At 34.4% G+C, this 15,231-nt stretch overlaps 2 protein-coding genes across 3 annotated transcripts in view; one reads left to right on the top strand and one right to left on the bottom strand.

The window, feature by feature from the left end:
- The window catches only part of ano6 (anoctamin 6), a 22,341-nt gene extending 15,835 nt beyond the window's left edge, over positions 1-6,506 (bottom strand). The window contains exons 1-8 of one of the 2 annotated variants that reach the window (XM_016510981.1): positions 6,308-6,506; positions 4,318-4,385; positions 3,950-4,078; positions 2,947-3,015; positions 2,435-2,713; positions 2,249-2,362; positions 565-680; positions 340-474 (exon numbers count right to left, since the gene is read on the bottom strand). In XM_016510981.1, coding sequence (XP_016366467.1) covers positions 340-474; positions 565-680; positions 2,249-2,362; positions 2,435-2,713; positions 2,947-3,015; positions 3,950-4,078; positions 4,318-4,385; positions 6,308-6,395 — 998 coding nt within the window. In that variant the 5' untranslated portion in view covers positions 6,396-6,506. The remainder of the gene's footprint in view (positions 1-339; positions 475-564; positions 681-2,248; positions 2,363-2,434; positions 2,714-2,946; positions 3,016-3,949; positions 4,079-4,317; positions 4,386-6,307) is intronic. The other variant, XM_016510982.1, reaches the window with a different exon arrangement.
- A 6,834-nt stretch (positions 6,507-13,340) lies between these two features.
- LOC107707086 (hemicentin-2-like) overlaps positions 13,341-15,231 on the top strand; it is a 21,212-nt gene continuing 19,321 nt past the window's right edge. Inside the window, exons 1-3 of the mRNA XM_016510970.1 lie at positions 13,341-13,435; positions 13,622-13,685; positions 13,850-14,149. Coding sequence (XP_016366456.1) covers positions 13,631-13,685; positions 13,850-14,149 — 355 coding nt within the window. The 5' untranslated portion in view covers positions 13,341-13,435; positions 13,622-13,630. The remainder of the gene's footprint in view (positions 13,436-13,621; positions 13,686-13,849; positions 14,150-15,231) is intronic.

Genomic DNA, 15,231 nt, shown 5'->3' with positions numbered 1-15,231 from the left:
ATTTTTACAGAATAAAAATGACTAAATAAAAACAAAATAATAAATAAGACTATTGAAATATTTCACTTTAAATTAAAAAAAGAAGTACGGACTGTCTTCATCACACTGTGGTAGTACTGTACTGTTAGCTGTATCATTTATTTTAATCTATGATATAGATTATTAATGAATGATCTAGGTATCATTAATATTAATGTAATTTCCATAAAATAATAATAATATTAATAATAATAAAAACATTTTTTTTACTAAATATAAATGACTAAATAAAAAACAAAACAAAAAATATTACTAATGTAATATTTTATAAAAATAAATAAAAATAAAAGTCTCCTGTACCTCCATGTGCTGGTCTCTCTGGTTGTGTATCCGTATATGAAACAACCGAGTCCGACTGCAGCGGCGAGAGTCAACATGACTGTGTAGAAACCCAACCAGGCGAAATAAATGCCGATCTTCTCACCGAAATACTTCCTGAAAGCAGAGGCACATATTAACAAGCTCATCTATCGGGAGGGGATCAGAAGAAAAACCAGAAACAGCATGAATGACACACAAACACACCTGATCAGGTCCAGCGGCTGCATCTTGTAGAAGCTCTTGGGATGAGCCCACTCATTATACAGCAGAAATCGCTCATTAGGGCAATCGGGCTCTTTAGATTTCACATTAAACCTGCACTGTTGCAGAAATCACAAAAACACCAGCAGAAAGCGCATTAATACTCATGCATCACTTCAGTTACTCTACATAAACTACATCCAGTTTAAATGCAGGACAGGGGCCGGACACGCGAAAATCTTAAGAAAGAAGCCAAGAAATTTCTTTACATAAATTCCAAGAATGATTCTTAGTGCAATTCTGGAAAAAAAACAAACAGACATCCTTTTCTTAAGAACACCTTTGTTTTTCCTAAGAATGAAGTGCCAGGATGTGGTGTCATCTCATTGTATGTGTGTAGGTGGTTCAAGACTCACTGATCAACTGAATTATGAACATTTCAAAGGCTGTCTTTTTGCGCTGCCTGCATGCAGATTATCATAATAATCATTATAAGCGTGCAAAATGTCACAGAGGGCTTTATTCATACAACATTCACTTGATATATAACATTTTATTCCTTTATATGGGGTGATAAATAAAATCCAAAATCCCCTCTGTAAAAACCTTTCAATATGTCAACAAAATGAAACAAGAATATTGATCCTGGCTTTATCCAATGTTCAGATTCCTGTTCTGGAAATGTATGCAAATTAGTGCATATTTAATTACATAATGCCTCATTTGCACATGTAAACAGAACATTTCAGAAAAGCTGCAATACAAAACAACTGTCATAATATACTGTGATCAGTGGTAATTAGGGTTATTATAGTCGACCAAAAATAAAAATATTTGTAATTTTTATATCATTTTTATACATTTGTGTTATATATATTGTTATTCTGAAACACAAAGTTAAATGAAATGAAAATGAGTGCCAGAATGCCAAATTTTAGTTGTATTATTATAATAATTATTGTTGTCGTTGTAATTAAATATTTATTTTTTAATTTGAAAATAAAATATTACTTTTGCATTTATGCAACAATATATGCAAAATAAATGCAACAGTAATATTTTATTTTCAAATAAACAAATAAATATTTAATTACAACGACAACAATAATAATTATAATAATACAACTAAAATTTGGCATTCTGGCACTCATTTTCATTTCATTTAACTTTGTGTTTCAGAAATACTAAAACTAAAACACAAATGTATAAAAATGATATAAAAATTACAAAAACACAAAACAAAATTATTAAAACTAACTCAAATTAAAATAACAATAAAAAAAAATCAAAATATTAATAAAAATAACACTGGTGTTATTTTAGGATTATTTACATTCTATTACTTTTTAAGTAAAATGTATTTTACATTTTCAGTTTTTAATTTGATTTTAGATTTACTGTTTATTTATCTTATTAGTGTTTTTCTTGTATTACTATTTAGGTTTAATTGATTTTTATTTGTTTTAGTTTTAGTTTTTATTTATTTCCAGTTTCAACAATTCAAATTTTTTCATCTCATATTTATATATATATATATATATATATAAAAAGTTTTTAATAGTTGTATTTTTACCAAACTATGATAACCCTGAAAGTATGGTGAAATCTATTTCTATATCAATTCTGACCCTATTCACCTTTGTTATCTTGCCTCAAACAGTGCAACCAGCACACGGATGGTACTTACATCATGTAATGGATACGCAGCCTTATACACGCCTCCATCCAGCAGCTTATTGAAGCCAAACTTCTTCACGTTTCCTTTGACGTCATACGGCGCTCGGCTGAGGATGTAGTACGCCTGCAACCCACGGCATATCAGTAAAACACAGGTGACGGTTAAGCGTGAGTGACTCCGAGACATTCAACGCACCATTCTGCTCCTCATGGCCGGCGTGAAGAACTGCTCTCTGTCCTTCACCCAAAAACACTTCAGCTGATCCTTCTGGAAAGGAGCCGTGAAGAAGTCGGCCTCCTTGGCGATGACGTCCTCGCTGGGGTAGAAGTGGTGCGTGAAGCAGTTGTACGCGGATGATTGCGGGGCCAGATCGTTGGGCTGGATGGGCAGTTTGATGTGCAGGACTTCAGCATAAGTGCACAAAACCTCAAAAGGCATGTGTACTTTCACATAGACGAGCTTCTCATCCACTACCTACAAAACACAGGGAGGAAACTCTCCCATCAGCGCAACAGGAAGGCATACGTGCATCTAAAACAATAACATTCCTGCAGATCATATCAACAGATTCAGACAGGACTCGCAGTATCCTTCCTGAGAAGTCCATATATACGGGTAAAACTGATATAAACCAGGCATTAGAAACAGAAAGAAATCTCTATAATCTCTATCTATCTCTGTAGATGCTGTGCGATTAAATGACTTACGGATTGTGTCGCTTCCAATTCCACACCCATATTCATCAGGCTTCCTTCGAAAAACTCTCTGCGTCTTTGCTAGAGAATAATTGAGGGGAAAAGAGGGAATGTAGATAAAACTCACTGATTTTGAGGCCTATGAATGACATAGTTGTAATAATAATGTTGTAAATAATGTCCGGTTTCTTGCACAGATCGATTGTTTCTCTTCATAAGACCTAAATATATCGTCAGGAGTCACAGGGATTAATTTTGTGTTGCCTGTATGTGCTTTTTTGACTCTTAAAGTGCCGGTAGCCATTGACTTGCATTTTATGAATCACCAAGAACCACAGTTTCAGCAGAAAAACTTCTTTACTTTTCTATTAAAGAAAAAAAAGTAATCTACATCTTGGATGTCCTGAGGGTGAGCAAATTAACAGCAAATTTTCATTTTGGGTGAACTGTCCCTTTAAGGAAAGAGTTATGTGTTGTTTAGTGATTATGGTTTTGAGTATAATGCATGTGAATATCACACAAACATTTGACCATCTCACAAATAAATATTTGATCTTTTTAAATTCAAAAGAAAATATGGGTAAAATATCACTCAGAAATATTCTTTGACAATTTTGATGATTTTTACCCAGTTAAGTCTGCTGATATCTATGTTCTAAATGCATATTACAGATATTATGAACATGTTTTTTCTTGTATTTTTAATTTTTTTTACTTTGAAAACAACATTTCATAAAACCAGGCATTAAAAGAGTTTTGGATATTTATGATTAAAGAATTTATGAATAAAGAATTCACCATTTAGAATGACGTAGCCATCAACTTCCTTAGTATAGAAAAAAAATACTGTGGAAGTCAATGGATACCAACTGTTTGATTACCAACATTCTTCAAAATATCTTCTTTTGTGTATCAATCCCTTTAATGTTATTGCTCAGATTACTAGTAAAGGGCTAGAAGTTTCTGTTTGTTAAGAGGTGAACTAAAGAAATGTGTGAAAGTGACTTTGACTTACTCTTCTCCTCATAACTGAGCCTTTTTTCTCAGATGCACTTTTAGACTCGTCCTCATAGACCAAAACGAAGTCAATCCTTCTCTTTCCATCGTTGAAAAATAGTGAATCAGGGTTACCGTTGAATTCAGCCTGTTAACAGTAAACTGACGTTACAGAAAGCTCAAAATCAACTCCATTAAGTGACGCAAAAGAACTAAAAAAGTCATAAAAGTTCATTAATAAAATAATTGAGCTACTGAATTAATTCAGATATATGTTCCAGATAACACTGAGATTTGTAATGAACTTACTGCAGCAATAAGGGTGTGTGTGTGTGTGTGATCTAATATTTTCCTGTGTTTATCAAGGCGGATTAAAAAGAAACAAACCCGTTCCACTTTTGGCACAGCTTGACCTTTTGGCATAGATTTGTATGTTGGCAACTCTTCAGAATAAACTAGGAAAAAGCATATGCAAAATATTACAATAAAGGAAAGATTTAACAGGCAATAAATGTGAGTCATGGATCTTCTGCTGTGAATGGGTGCCGTCAGAATAAAAGTCCAAACAGCTGACAAAAATTACAATCACAGCATTTTACTTCACAAGATGTTAATTGATGGAGTGGAGTGGTGTGGATTATTGTGGTGTTTTTATCAGCTGTTTGGATTCTGACGGCACCCATTCACTGCAGAGGATCCATTGGTGAGCAAGTGGTCCAATGCTAAATTTCTCCAAATCTGTTTCGATGAACAAACAAACTCATCTACATCTTAGATGGCCTGAGGGTGAGCACATTCCTTTCAATTCAAAGCTAATGGCATGAAGCATCAAACATTCTTACACTCAAACTAATCAAACTAATTCACACACAGCATGTGAACGCTTTGGAATTCTCTGATGTAATGTTTACTCACAGCAAAGGGAAAACCCAACCAAAACAAACCAGCCAGAGAGCAAAGCATAATGGGACAATATTAACTCAAATCAGATGTTGCTTGGCTGAGCGGAAAATGTCCATAGCAACGGCCTGAAAACAGCCTGTGCAAGGAAAACTCATCTGTCCAGGAACATCTGACTGACTTCATGAATAACGCCTCCACAACACACTCCCATTCTAGCACGTGAAATAAAACGGTCCATAAAACACACACTCAAGCAAATCATCAGACTTTTCTGTTTCAGACACACGTGTATTTGTGTACAGAGTTTATCTATAGCATACATTATATATTAACAACAATTTTTGTTAACAAAACACATGGATTCGTAAAATTTAATCACTTTTAATGTTGTTTGCATCATGTTTATGCAGTTCTTACAGTAAAAAAGCAACAGAATCAAAAGCGACGTCATTATTTAGCTAAAAGGGAATGTTCTCAGAATGTTTATTTTTATTTATTTAGTCATTTATTAGACGCTTTTATCCAAAGCAACTTACAAATGAGGACAACACAAGCAATCAATTGTAATATTAAAACAACTAAAAACAGATCCAAATACTAGCCTACCTATACACATTTTAAAAATAAAGAGATTAAATAAAAATAACAAATGCATACAACAAAATTTCAAAACTTAACATTTAAAAGAAAAACAAAAAATAAAGCTAAAAACAATTCAAAATATTAAAGAACAAAGGGTATAAGAGTATAATAATGATTCTAGCATAACACTAAGCCAAACACCAAAAAAACAACTACATATGTGTGTGTACAACCACAAGAATGTTTCTGCAAAGCTATGAACAAACACTCTTCCAGTAAAATTAATAAAACATTTGGCGTTTAAAAATGTTCTCAAGACATTAGCGCAAAAACATCTTTCATGTCATGTTTTTTTTCCTGGAACATTTTAGCTGGAGGTCCAAGTAACTTTTTTATTTTATTTTTTAAATGTTTCTTGTTTCAGAACGCTCTAAGAACAATCAAAAGTAACAGTCCAGTAATGTTTGCAAAATGATCAAATGGAATGTTCCCTCAACGTTCACATAACCAAGAAAGAACGTTCAGAGAACATTCCAAAAGAACGTTTTCAGCAGCGTTATTAGAGCATATTTTTGTTAATATGAGTTAGGAGAGAGTTTATACCCGAGGATGAAATATATAACTTGTCTTTCTGGTTAGGTCGTGTTGTGTTGTTTTGAGTCTTACATATGCAAATATATTCAAGTCATTTTAGTCTGTATTCCGTTTCTATGAACGCGTTTGAGCTCATTATTATCTCTCAAAAAGGACTTCTGATAAGCTCAACTGACCTGCTGCGCCGAAAAAGAAACTAAAATGGAGTGGCTGCAGGGTTTGTCCTCTTTTTCTCTGAATCCTGTATGAAGACAAGCTATAAAGACCGCAGAAAACTATTAAAGATGCTGAAACTCACCCACATCTGTCATTAAATTCATCTCCACGTCTCCCTCCTCTGTTTCTGAGTCCAGCTCAAGAATGTCATTGTCTTCTGCTTCACTCATCTCTGCGGCTTTAAACTCTTCAGAAACCAATGCAGCATGTAACAGATATTAACAAGAGTCTATGCAGCAGAGATGCAGGGCAGAAACACAAGATCACACCTTAAAGAAATCACAGAGTGGGGAAGAAAGAAGCGCGTGAAGTTTCTGCTGCCAGTCTGAACTTGCTGAGCTGAGAGTAGGTGGGGTCGGAAGAGGGTTTTCGGGGTATTATAGACTGCCAGAGAGTCATTGCATAACACTTTGTGGTTGCACTTGATGTTTTCTAGTTTCCGCTTTTGCAATAATACCTGACTTTTGTGTTTGACTTCTGGTTTGCTCATAGTTCTTGTCTATATAATGGCACATCTTTTTACACTTGGTATTTGGTACATCAAGTCAGAATATATTTTTTCTGTCACTAGGTAATTCATCTCTCTGTTTAAACTAGCAACTCTGTATACTGTTTGAGTAAATTATTAACTTGAAAAGCAATGCATTTGCCCACTAGGAACCATTTACGTATCCTCGAGTTCACGCGGAGGGATTTGAGTGACGGACGTGTGTAAATACACGCTTTTTTGCGACTACAAACGTTTTAATAACAGTTTTATAAGAAACCCTTTTAATGTTGGATCCAATCCTCCATGTAAATCAAAATGGCTTAAACCTCATTGTATATCTTGGCGTAGCATTTGGATATTACCATATAAATATGTTATTTATAATAAAGTAAAAGAAGTACTTTACAAAATGATTCACAGATGTTATCATGTAAATGCAGCTTGAGAAGTGGGACAAAACAGGGTGCAAAATTGAAAAAATAAATCCTTGTACTCAGACAAATGAAACTATATTTATGTATCTTATATGTACTAAGCTACTGAGCTATGCTTTTGATACAACCTCCCAACTTTTCTCTTTTTTAACAAAATGTGCTTTTTCCCCCCCTTGGACTGTGTAATAATATAATTTCAGTTTTATCTTTAACAGCAATCAAGATGTTTTTAACATTTCAAAACACATTCTCGTGTTAGCAGACAGATTACACTTTCACATGTGACCAACAATTCCACAACAAATATAAAATATCATAATGAAATATAATCAAAATATTTGTTAGCAGATATATTCATAGTGTTTGTGATAAATGTACCTTTTGCAACATATCAGTTAAAGATATTGGACATTTATTTTTCTATTGCCCTTTTTCTATTTCATTTTGGGTTGAAAACAGACATAACAAAAAAATTAAACACAGCCCTTAATTTAGAACCTCATGATATTTTACTTTGTTTTCAAAACCCGTATTTTTATGAAAAACTAAATTACACTATTAATCTGTTAATTTTTTTTTAGCAAAGTTTAATATTCATAAGTCAAAAATAATTTTAAAAAGAAACCATCATATATTACCTTTTGTAACACTGATCTTAAAATATATTTAAAAACCCTTTCTAATATGAGATCACAACATAAGAAGCTTATAAAAACAATAACAATTCTAAAGCCTTTCAAAACGTATGTAACTGCCCTGATAATATATAACACTTTTTTATCCTAGTATTTTTTTATGTTTATGTTGATTTGATGTTTTTTGTTGTTGTTACTCTGTTTTACATGCTGTACAACATTGCCTTATATTTGCCTTGTACTTTTTGCCTTGTACTTGTATGTGATGGAACTATAATAATAATAATATTTTTTATCCCTATCAGATGTTCTAAATTTGTATGTTTCATTTTTAATAAATGCAATCTTTTTATTAGCGGGTGATTTTATTTAGTGAAATAATGTAATGCTAGAATGCAAAAGCATCAGTATGAGTCTACAAGCACAAAATATGCAAATATCACAATTAGAGCAGAAAGGGATGCATAAAACCACTCTTACAGAAACCCATTTCAATTTAAATGGGGTGTTGTTCAAAGCAGATAGCCTAATGCCCATGTATATTTTATTTAAACGAATAAAATACGATCCATTGTGGACAAATCATCAAGTGAATGGAGCCTTGATGCTCCAAATTTGTATTTTTTATATGGAAAAAAATACTAATTCTCTTTAGTTTTGTAGAAAGTGGTTTAATGAATAGGTATGGTTATATTTATTTCATTACAATAATAAAAATATGGTAACACTTTACAATAAGGTTTCATTAGTTAACATCAGTTAACTAGTTAACATGAACTAAGAATGAATAATACTTCTACAGCATTTATTAATCTTAGTTAATGTTAATTCCAACATTTACTAATGCATCATTAAAATCAAAGTTTGTGCTTGTTAACATTAGTTAATGCACTGTGAATTAACATCAGTGTTGGGCAGTAACTAGTTACTAGTAACTTAGTTACTGTAATAATATTACTTTTTGCAGTAACTAGTAGTGTAACTAATTACTAATAAGATTTCAGTAATAATATTACAGTTACCATCCATAAAACAGCTTAGTTACTTTTGATGCCTCAACCCCGCTGATTTAAAATCCAACAGTCAAATAATTCCTAGATTTATTTTCATAATTTTCACGACTCGCACATGCATGTGATGTCCCCAGGGCAGCAGGCAAGCTCGGAATATGGAAAAGCTTACATTCAGCAGATAGAAATATTGCATTATATTGATTTTGTCAGGAAAAAAGATGATCTGAACACTGTTGTGTAAGTTGTGGTTTTACTTTACTCTGGCATTACATCCCTCTGATCAGCATCTGGTACATTATATTAGCCTATAATTAAAAATATTTGTGGAAAATGAAACAGTTTCTTACAAACTTATGTGATTTGATAAAATACATAATGAAACATAATCGTATATGGGTACCGGAGAAATTACAATTAGCTTCAAGCTACACATGACGATGAGATTAATACAACACTTCTACTTGAATGTCACTATTAGTCACTATTGAGTGTTTGTAATAACTTCTGACTGCGATCCAATGTGGATTTTGGTCAAATGATGAGGCAGAAATATGTTGTTAGAATGGAGAAATTACAATTAGCTTCAAGCTACACATGACAATTAATGAGATTAATACAACACTTCTACTTGAATGTCACTATCAATCACTATTGAGGGTTTGTAATAACTTCTGACTGTGATCCAGTGTGGATTTTGGTCAAATGATGAGGCAGAAATATGTTGTTAGTAACATTCTAAAAGAATTTTATGTGGAAGATACACAGTTACAACTTCTGTGGGGCGTGAAGAAAAAGTAATGTAACTAGTGTAACTAACTACTGTTGCCAGAAAGTAAAAAGTAACAATAATACTTTTGAAAGGAGTAACTAGTAATGAGTAATATATTACATTCTTTGAGTAACTAGCCCAAAACTGATTAAATGCAGAGGGTTCTTGTATGAGAGAGGAAACAACACGGATATAAACAGGACCTAGACAAAAAGGGGCTAATTGTCTTCATCCAACCATCCACTCATCTTATTCTGTGATCAACAAACGGATGAATTGTTTGCTATCGTTATTATCCACAAGTACACAACAGCAGCCGACCACATTTTCTCTCGCTGCTTTTGACATAACAAACATAGTTACAACAGCTAAAGAAAAACATCAGAAAGTCAAGAGTCAAATTGCCCAACTAAAGCAAACACTTCTCACCATAATGGTGGCATCAAACCAAACGAATACTTTCAAACAGACATCAACATCTAAACCTCTGTTAATTTCAATAAGAACATTTGTAAATGTTTGACAGAAATAAAGTCAATCTGTTTTGTAAGTGACGCTGGTAATGCTGTTTTTGGAGTTATTTACTCTGGAGCTTGACATCAAACAAAGGTTGGGTTTTCACTTTCAACCAAAATTTGACTTCTGAGCAATGTAAGTCCACATCTAGTGTGATGGGAAGCTTTATTAGAATGTTAGAGGATAATGTTCTAACAATGTTATCAATAAACATTTTTAGAATGTTTTAGAGAATGTTATCCTACCTTTTAGCAGAACATTCTGGGAACTAAAATAAAACTTGCCGCTGAAAACATTCCCAGAACATGAAACATTTCTAGCCGTGCGTGCATGCGTTTGAGTTATTATTGAAGTGATTTTGTCTTCTGTTCTCTTCTGTTCTGTTCTTCTGAGCAGATTTTTGACTATCTGTTGTCTTTGTTTTTTTTTGTTTTTGTTCCTTTCTGTGAAAAGTATTAAGTTGTTTATTTGGTTAGCTACAACAGTAGGCCTATAATTTTATTTTTCCTTTGTTTGTTTTGGAGTGTGTAATTAATTTTGTATTGTGTTCCTTGTTTTCTGTATTTTGTGATTTGTTTATTCCTTTTTGTTTGTATTGTATTTTTCAGTCAATCTTTATAGTGGGAGAGCCCAGCTGTGGTTGTAATGTACTGGTGTGCATACATAGAGTGCTGTGCTTAATAAGCTTGCTGTGTTTTCACAAGTGTGTTGTGGGTTTCTTTTCTTTTTTTTTTTGTTGAGGGTTGGGTGGAAGGCAGAGGACCCCTGCTGGCCACCTCCTTTACTTTCTGTTGTTTTTTTTGTGTGTATCTGTATGTATAATTTGGACTTGTGCTTTGCTGATTGAGACCTTGTGTGGAATCAATGTACTGTGTATTTTAAACTCTTATATTTCAATAAAGTGCCTGTTGTCTTTATCCTTCCAGTCCACGTTGTAACAGTTTTACTGTCACACTTGTTCCCAGTAGTTCTTTGCATGTTATAGCTATACCAATCATTAGGGGGCGCTCTGTATTCTGAGTTGCTCATTTGCCTAAAAGGGGGTAAAGAAGTAGCATTAGGCAGGAAGTGGTGTGCTAAGCACATGGAATGTCTTCACCTTTGCTGTCCTTTGTTGGTGCCTTGATTTGAGGAACAATTTGTTCTTGCTCTCAAATGTAAGTAAGGCATTGTTTTGTATGTATGTAGAGTTTGTAAATATGCTTTCTGTTAGGGGTTAATACTAAACACGTGTTGATTGTATGTTTGTTTAAATGCAGAGGGTTCTTGTATGAGAGAGGAAACAGCACAGATATAAACAGGACCTAGACAAAAAGGGGCTAATTGTCTTCATCCAAACATCTACTCATCTTATTCTATGATCAACAAACGGATGAATTGTTTGCTGGTTCCGATTCTTCCTTGCTTCATTTAAGGACTGCTGGTGTTATATTTTCCACTTTAAAGACTGATTTCACTGTGACAAAATGCTACTTATGGTCATATCTATGAACTGATGGACTTGGTGGACTTAATTGATGTTTCCTCAACTCTGGAAGACTCTATATGCTAATGTTTGGACTTGTTGATATGAATGTGTGGCTCACAGTATGTCTTTAATACACATGGCTCACTGAAATGAATCAGTCTCTGTGGTCCCTCAATCTTTATGTAGCATCAAAAAGTTAGGTGTTACATAAATTATGGCCAGAGAACTGATAGTGAACAACTGCATTTTCATTAACTAACATTGACAAATAGATTAATAAATACTGTAATAAATGGATTGTTCATTAACTAATGGAACCTATAGATTATAAGCACATAGAATAACACCTTGGTGCCCTCTGGTGGTGAGTGTTACTTATGGTAATGGTAGAAACGGAAGTGCAGTTTTCTGTCTGCTCCACTAGGCGGCAGAAGCGGCTTCACTTTCAGCCTGAGACCTTCAGATCATTGACAACATGACAAAGGGGTACTAGTAAAAGGTTATAAAGATGGGGATTTACAGGCCATAGACTTTGACTGCATGAATGGACCGTTTAAGATTAATTAGTTAACATATTTTTCTAATAAATAATAATAGTTTTTGATTTTGCGCCCCTAGTAATATCTTAAACAGTGTTGGGCTTCAGTATAATAATGGAAGATGTACACATTCGATTTTTGCTGAAAAATATTTTTATTTTGGGGAAATTGTAGATCCATAAAAAGCCATTGTTTTCTATTTTTCGAAAATAATTTTGGTTATATTATAAATCCGTGAGAATTTCAGAGTTGAAGAGTGGAAGAAGATTATTTTGTCAATTGAAGACGTTTAAAATATTAGAAGACCCTGACAAGTTTTACATTGTATATTGTTTTTTTTTTCTTTATAGCACTCTGTTCTTTAGGACATTAATTATGGTTTTGTATTGCCTTTTTGTAATTGTGTTTACTGCAAAAAAATTGACAACATAAGCAGACAGTTTCAGTACAGATATTGCAAATGACCACGGTTTCTGTTACAAAACAGAATTTGAATGAGGGATAACAGCACATATTCCATCCCATAAACAAACAAAAAGAGGCAAGCTGACATCCTCTGAGCTGCACGGGTTTTGATGTCTTAACTATGTTCAACCATATAGCAACAATTTAAAGTTTTATGATGATTAATAACGGAAATATTAATAATACTAATAATACGTTTTTGTTTTGACAAGTTTGGAAAACTCTAAGATCTCTATAGAGCTCATCACTATTAAATCTATACTTAATTCTACAGTAATACAGTTACGATGTAAGTATATGGTTAAGTACAAGTACACCACGTGAGCAGCTTGTTCTGCTGACTCTAAAGTATTTTGAACAAATCTCTTCTGCTTTCAGCCTTGGTCAGTATCTTGGGTTAATCTTCAATTTCCCATGTTCCTTATTTGAAATAAAGTTTATGACTGTAAAACAATATGAAGCATGCGAAGTTTTACCGGCCCGTAATACATTATCTTGATATAGACTATGATATCTCAAAAAAGTTTAGAAGAAATAAAATGTAAATGTTTCCTCATCTCCTGTACATCTTAGTGTCTTGTGATTCAACACTGAATATTGAATATTAAATCAGCATAAACCCCAGATCTCACAGCACAATTAATGTTTTCAAATTGCCAAAATATATACAGATATGTGTTGAACATTGAATAAGCTTCATACTGATTAGCATAGATTTCTCAGCCTGGCTACTGTTACTGAGTTCTGACTAAAGGAGAAGTGGTGAATCTCTAATATGAGCTAAATTGTGCCGTTTTCACACACAGTTCTCCCTCCGTTCAGTGTAGAAGCATCAGCTTGAGCTCTGAGAGGATTTCTGTCGTCTTTAACTCTATTCTCTGGTAAGTCATTTACACACAACACAGTCAAGCTTACACTTGCTCCTGTAGTTTAGATTCAGAAGCATGTCTTTTTTTTTTATCTAGAAATTTAGAAGTAATTAGTTTATACCAGCATAAGAGCTATAAATTCATACAGGAATATATATGTATATATATAATATCTGTTTTTGTCTATTCTGCTGTAAGGTGGACTGCATGAAAATGATGGAAACATTAGTGACATTCCTCCTCACTGGATCTCTGATACAAGGTCTCATTCCTAGATTATTCCTCTATTTAACGAGCTGAATTATTATTATGAAAGCACTTTCATGTGACCTTCATGAGATCGAAGAGCAATAAGTGCTGCAGAAGTTTGTTCTGCATATTAACTTTGTATGATTTCTTCCTTTTGTCTGTTTGTCTTTGTTTTAGGTGTTTTTTGTGGCTTTAATATCAATCTGCCGAAGAAAGTAGAAGCTCTGAATGGATCCTGTGTTTTCATCCCCTGCACATTTGATATTGATCTGAAATATAAAGATGACCTCACTGACAGTGCAAAGAGATTGTGGTTTAAAGACGAAAGTACAGCTGTGTTTAACTCCAGCAGCCCCAAAAATGGACCATTTAAAGGAGAAATATTTGGCACCGCTACACAGAAAAACTGCACCACACGCTTCGATAATGTTGATCAGAGTCATGTTGGGTCATATTACTTCAGACTTGAAGCCAATGGTAAATTGCAATATAACTACAAAGAACCTACACACTCCCGAGTTCAAATTACCGTCTTAGGTGAGTGTCATATTGTTCATGCTGCTTCTACAGTGTGACTCGACTCACATTTAAAAAAAAGAAATCTTCTACTGTACACCTTCATTACTGGATATGATCACTGACATTATCTTGTAGTGTTGGGTTCGAGTCCACCTAAGTCGAGTCTGAGTCTTTAACCAATTGAGTCCGAGACAAGTCTGAGTCCAAAATGGGCGGAGTCGAACTCAAGTTGGACCCGAGTCCAACGAAACTCTATTATTTATTAGTATCTTAACATTTTTAAGGTTTAACCTTTACTGGAAACTAGAAAAACACAATGTCCATTTAAATGTAACAAAAGCAAACCTCTATTGCATCTTGCCATTTAGATTTTTGATTAATAATTAGTGTCCTGCTTTGCTTAGCAAACTTAAAGTCATGTAACAGAAGTTCCCTTCCAGTCGGTCACTCTCGACGTCACATCGGATGACCGACGAATTGGGATCTCGCTTAGAGAGACCAATCCACTTCGAGTGTAAACTAAACGAGCCAATGCACATTGGCATGCGATTATTGCATCCAGCTGCTGCTGATCACAGCGTGAGTATAAGTAGGCAGCAGATGCAGCGCATATTCAGCTTTTCGCTTCGGAGCCGAGCGGTTCTTTCGTTCTGCTCCTGACCTTCTGCGGAGAGAGTAGACTACAGTCAAGCACGCTCTTCGTGGGCTCTCGTGCTGGTGGTACGGCGCTTCAACGGCGGTGGTTTTCCCGTTTCGAGTGGGTTGCACACAGCAGGCTGCACTACCCCTGTGTGTGTTGCAGACGGCCATCTCCCCTGTGCGCTTCAGCACACTAAAAGAGCAATTTCCATACTAAAAGAGCTTCACGGGTGGAACGTCTTTTTGAAGACGCGTCTTTTTAAAGATGTCTTACCACCCGTGTGTTTCTGGGTGCGGTCGTTACCTGGCGCCGGGTGATGGTCACGATCGCTGCCTCTCGTGCCTGGGCGTGAAGCACGCTGAGGCCGCTTTCGTGGATTTCTCATGCTCCCAGTGCGGGG

The sequence above is a fragment of the Sinocyclocheilus rhinocerous genome, unplaced genomic scaffold, assembly GCF_001515625.1.
Source record: "Sinocyclocheilus rhinocerous isolate Xijiao unplaced genomic scaffold, SAMN03320098_v1.1 scaffold2160, whole genome shotgun sequence".
Taxonomy (NCBI): domain Eukaryota; kingdom Metazoa; phylum Chordata; class Actinopteri; order Cypriniformes; family Cyprinidae; genus Sinocyclocheilus; species Sinocyclocheilus rhinocerous.
The sequence above is the reverse complement of the archived record's forward strand: the minus strand, read 5'-3'. Positions and strand labels throughout refer to the sequence as shown.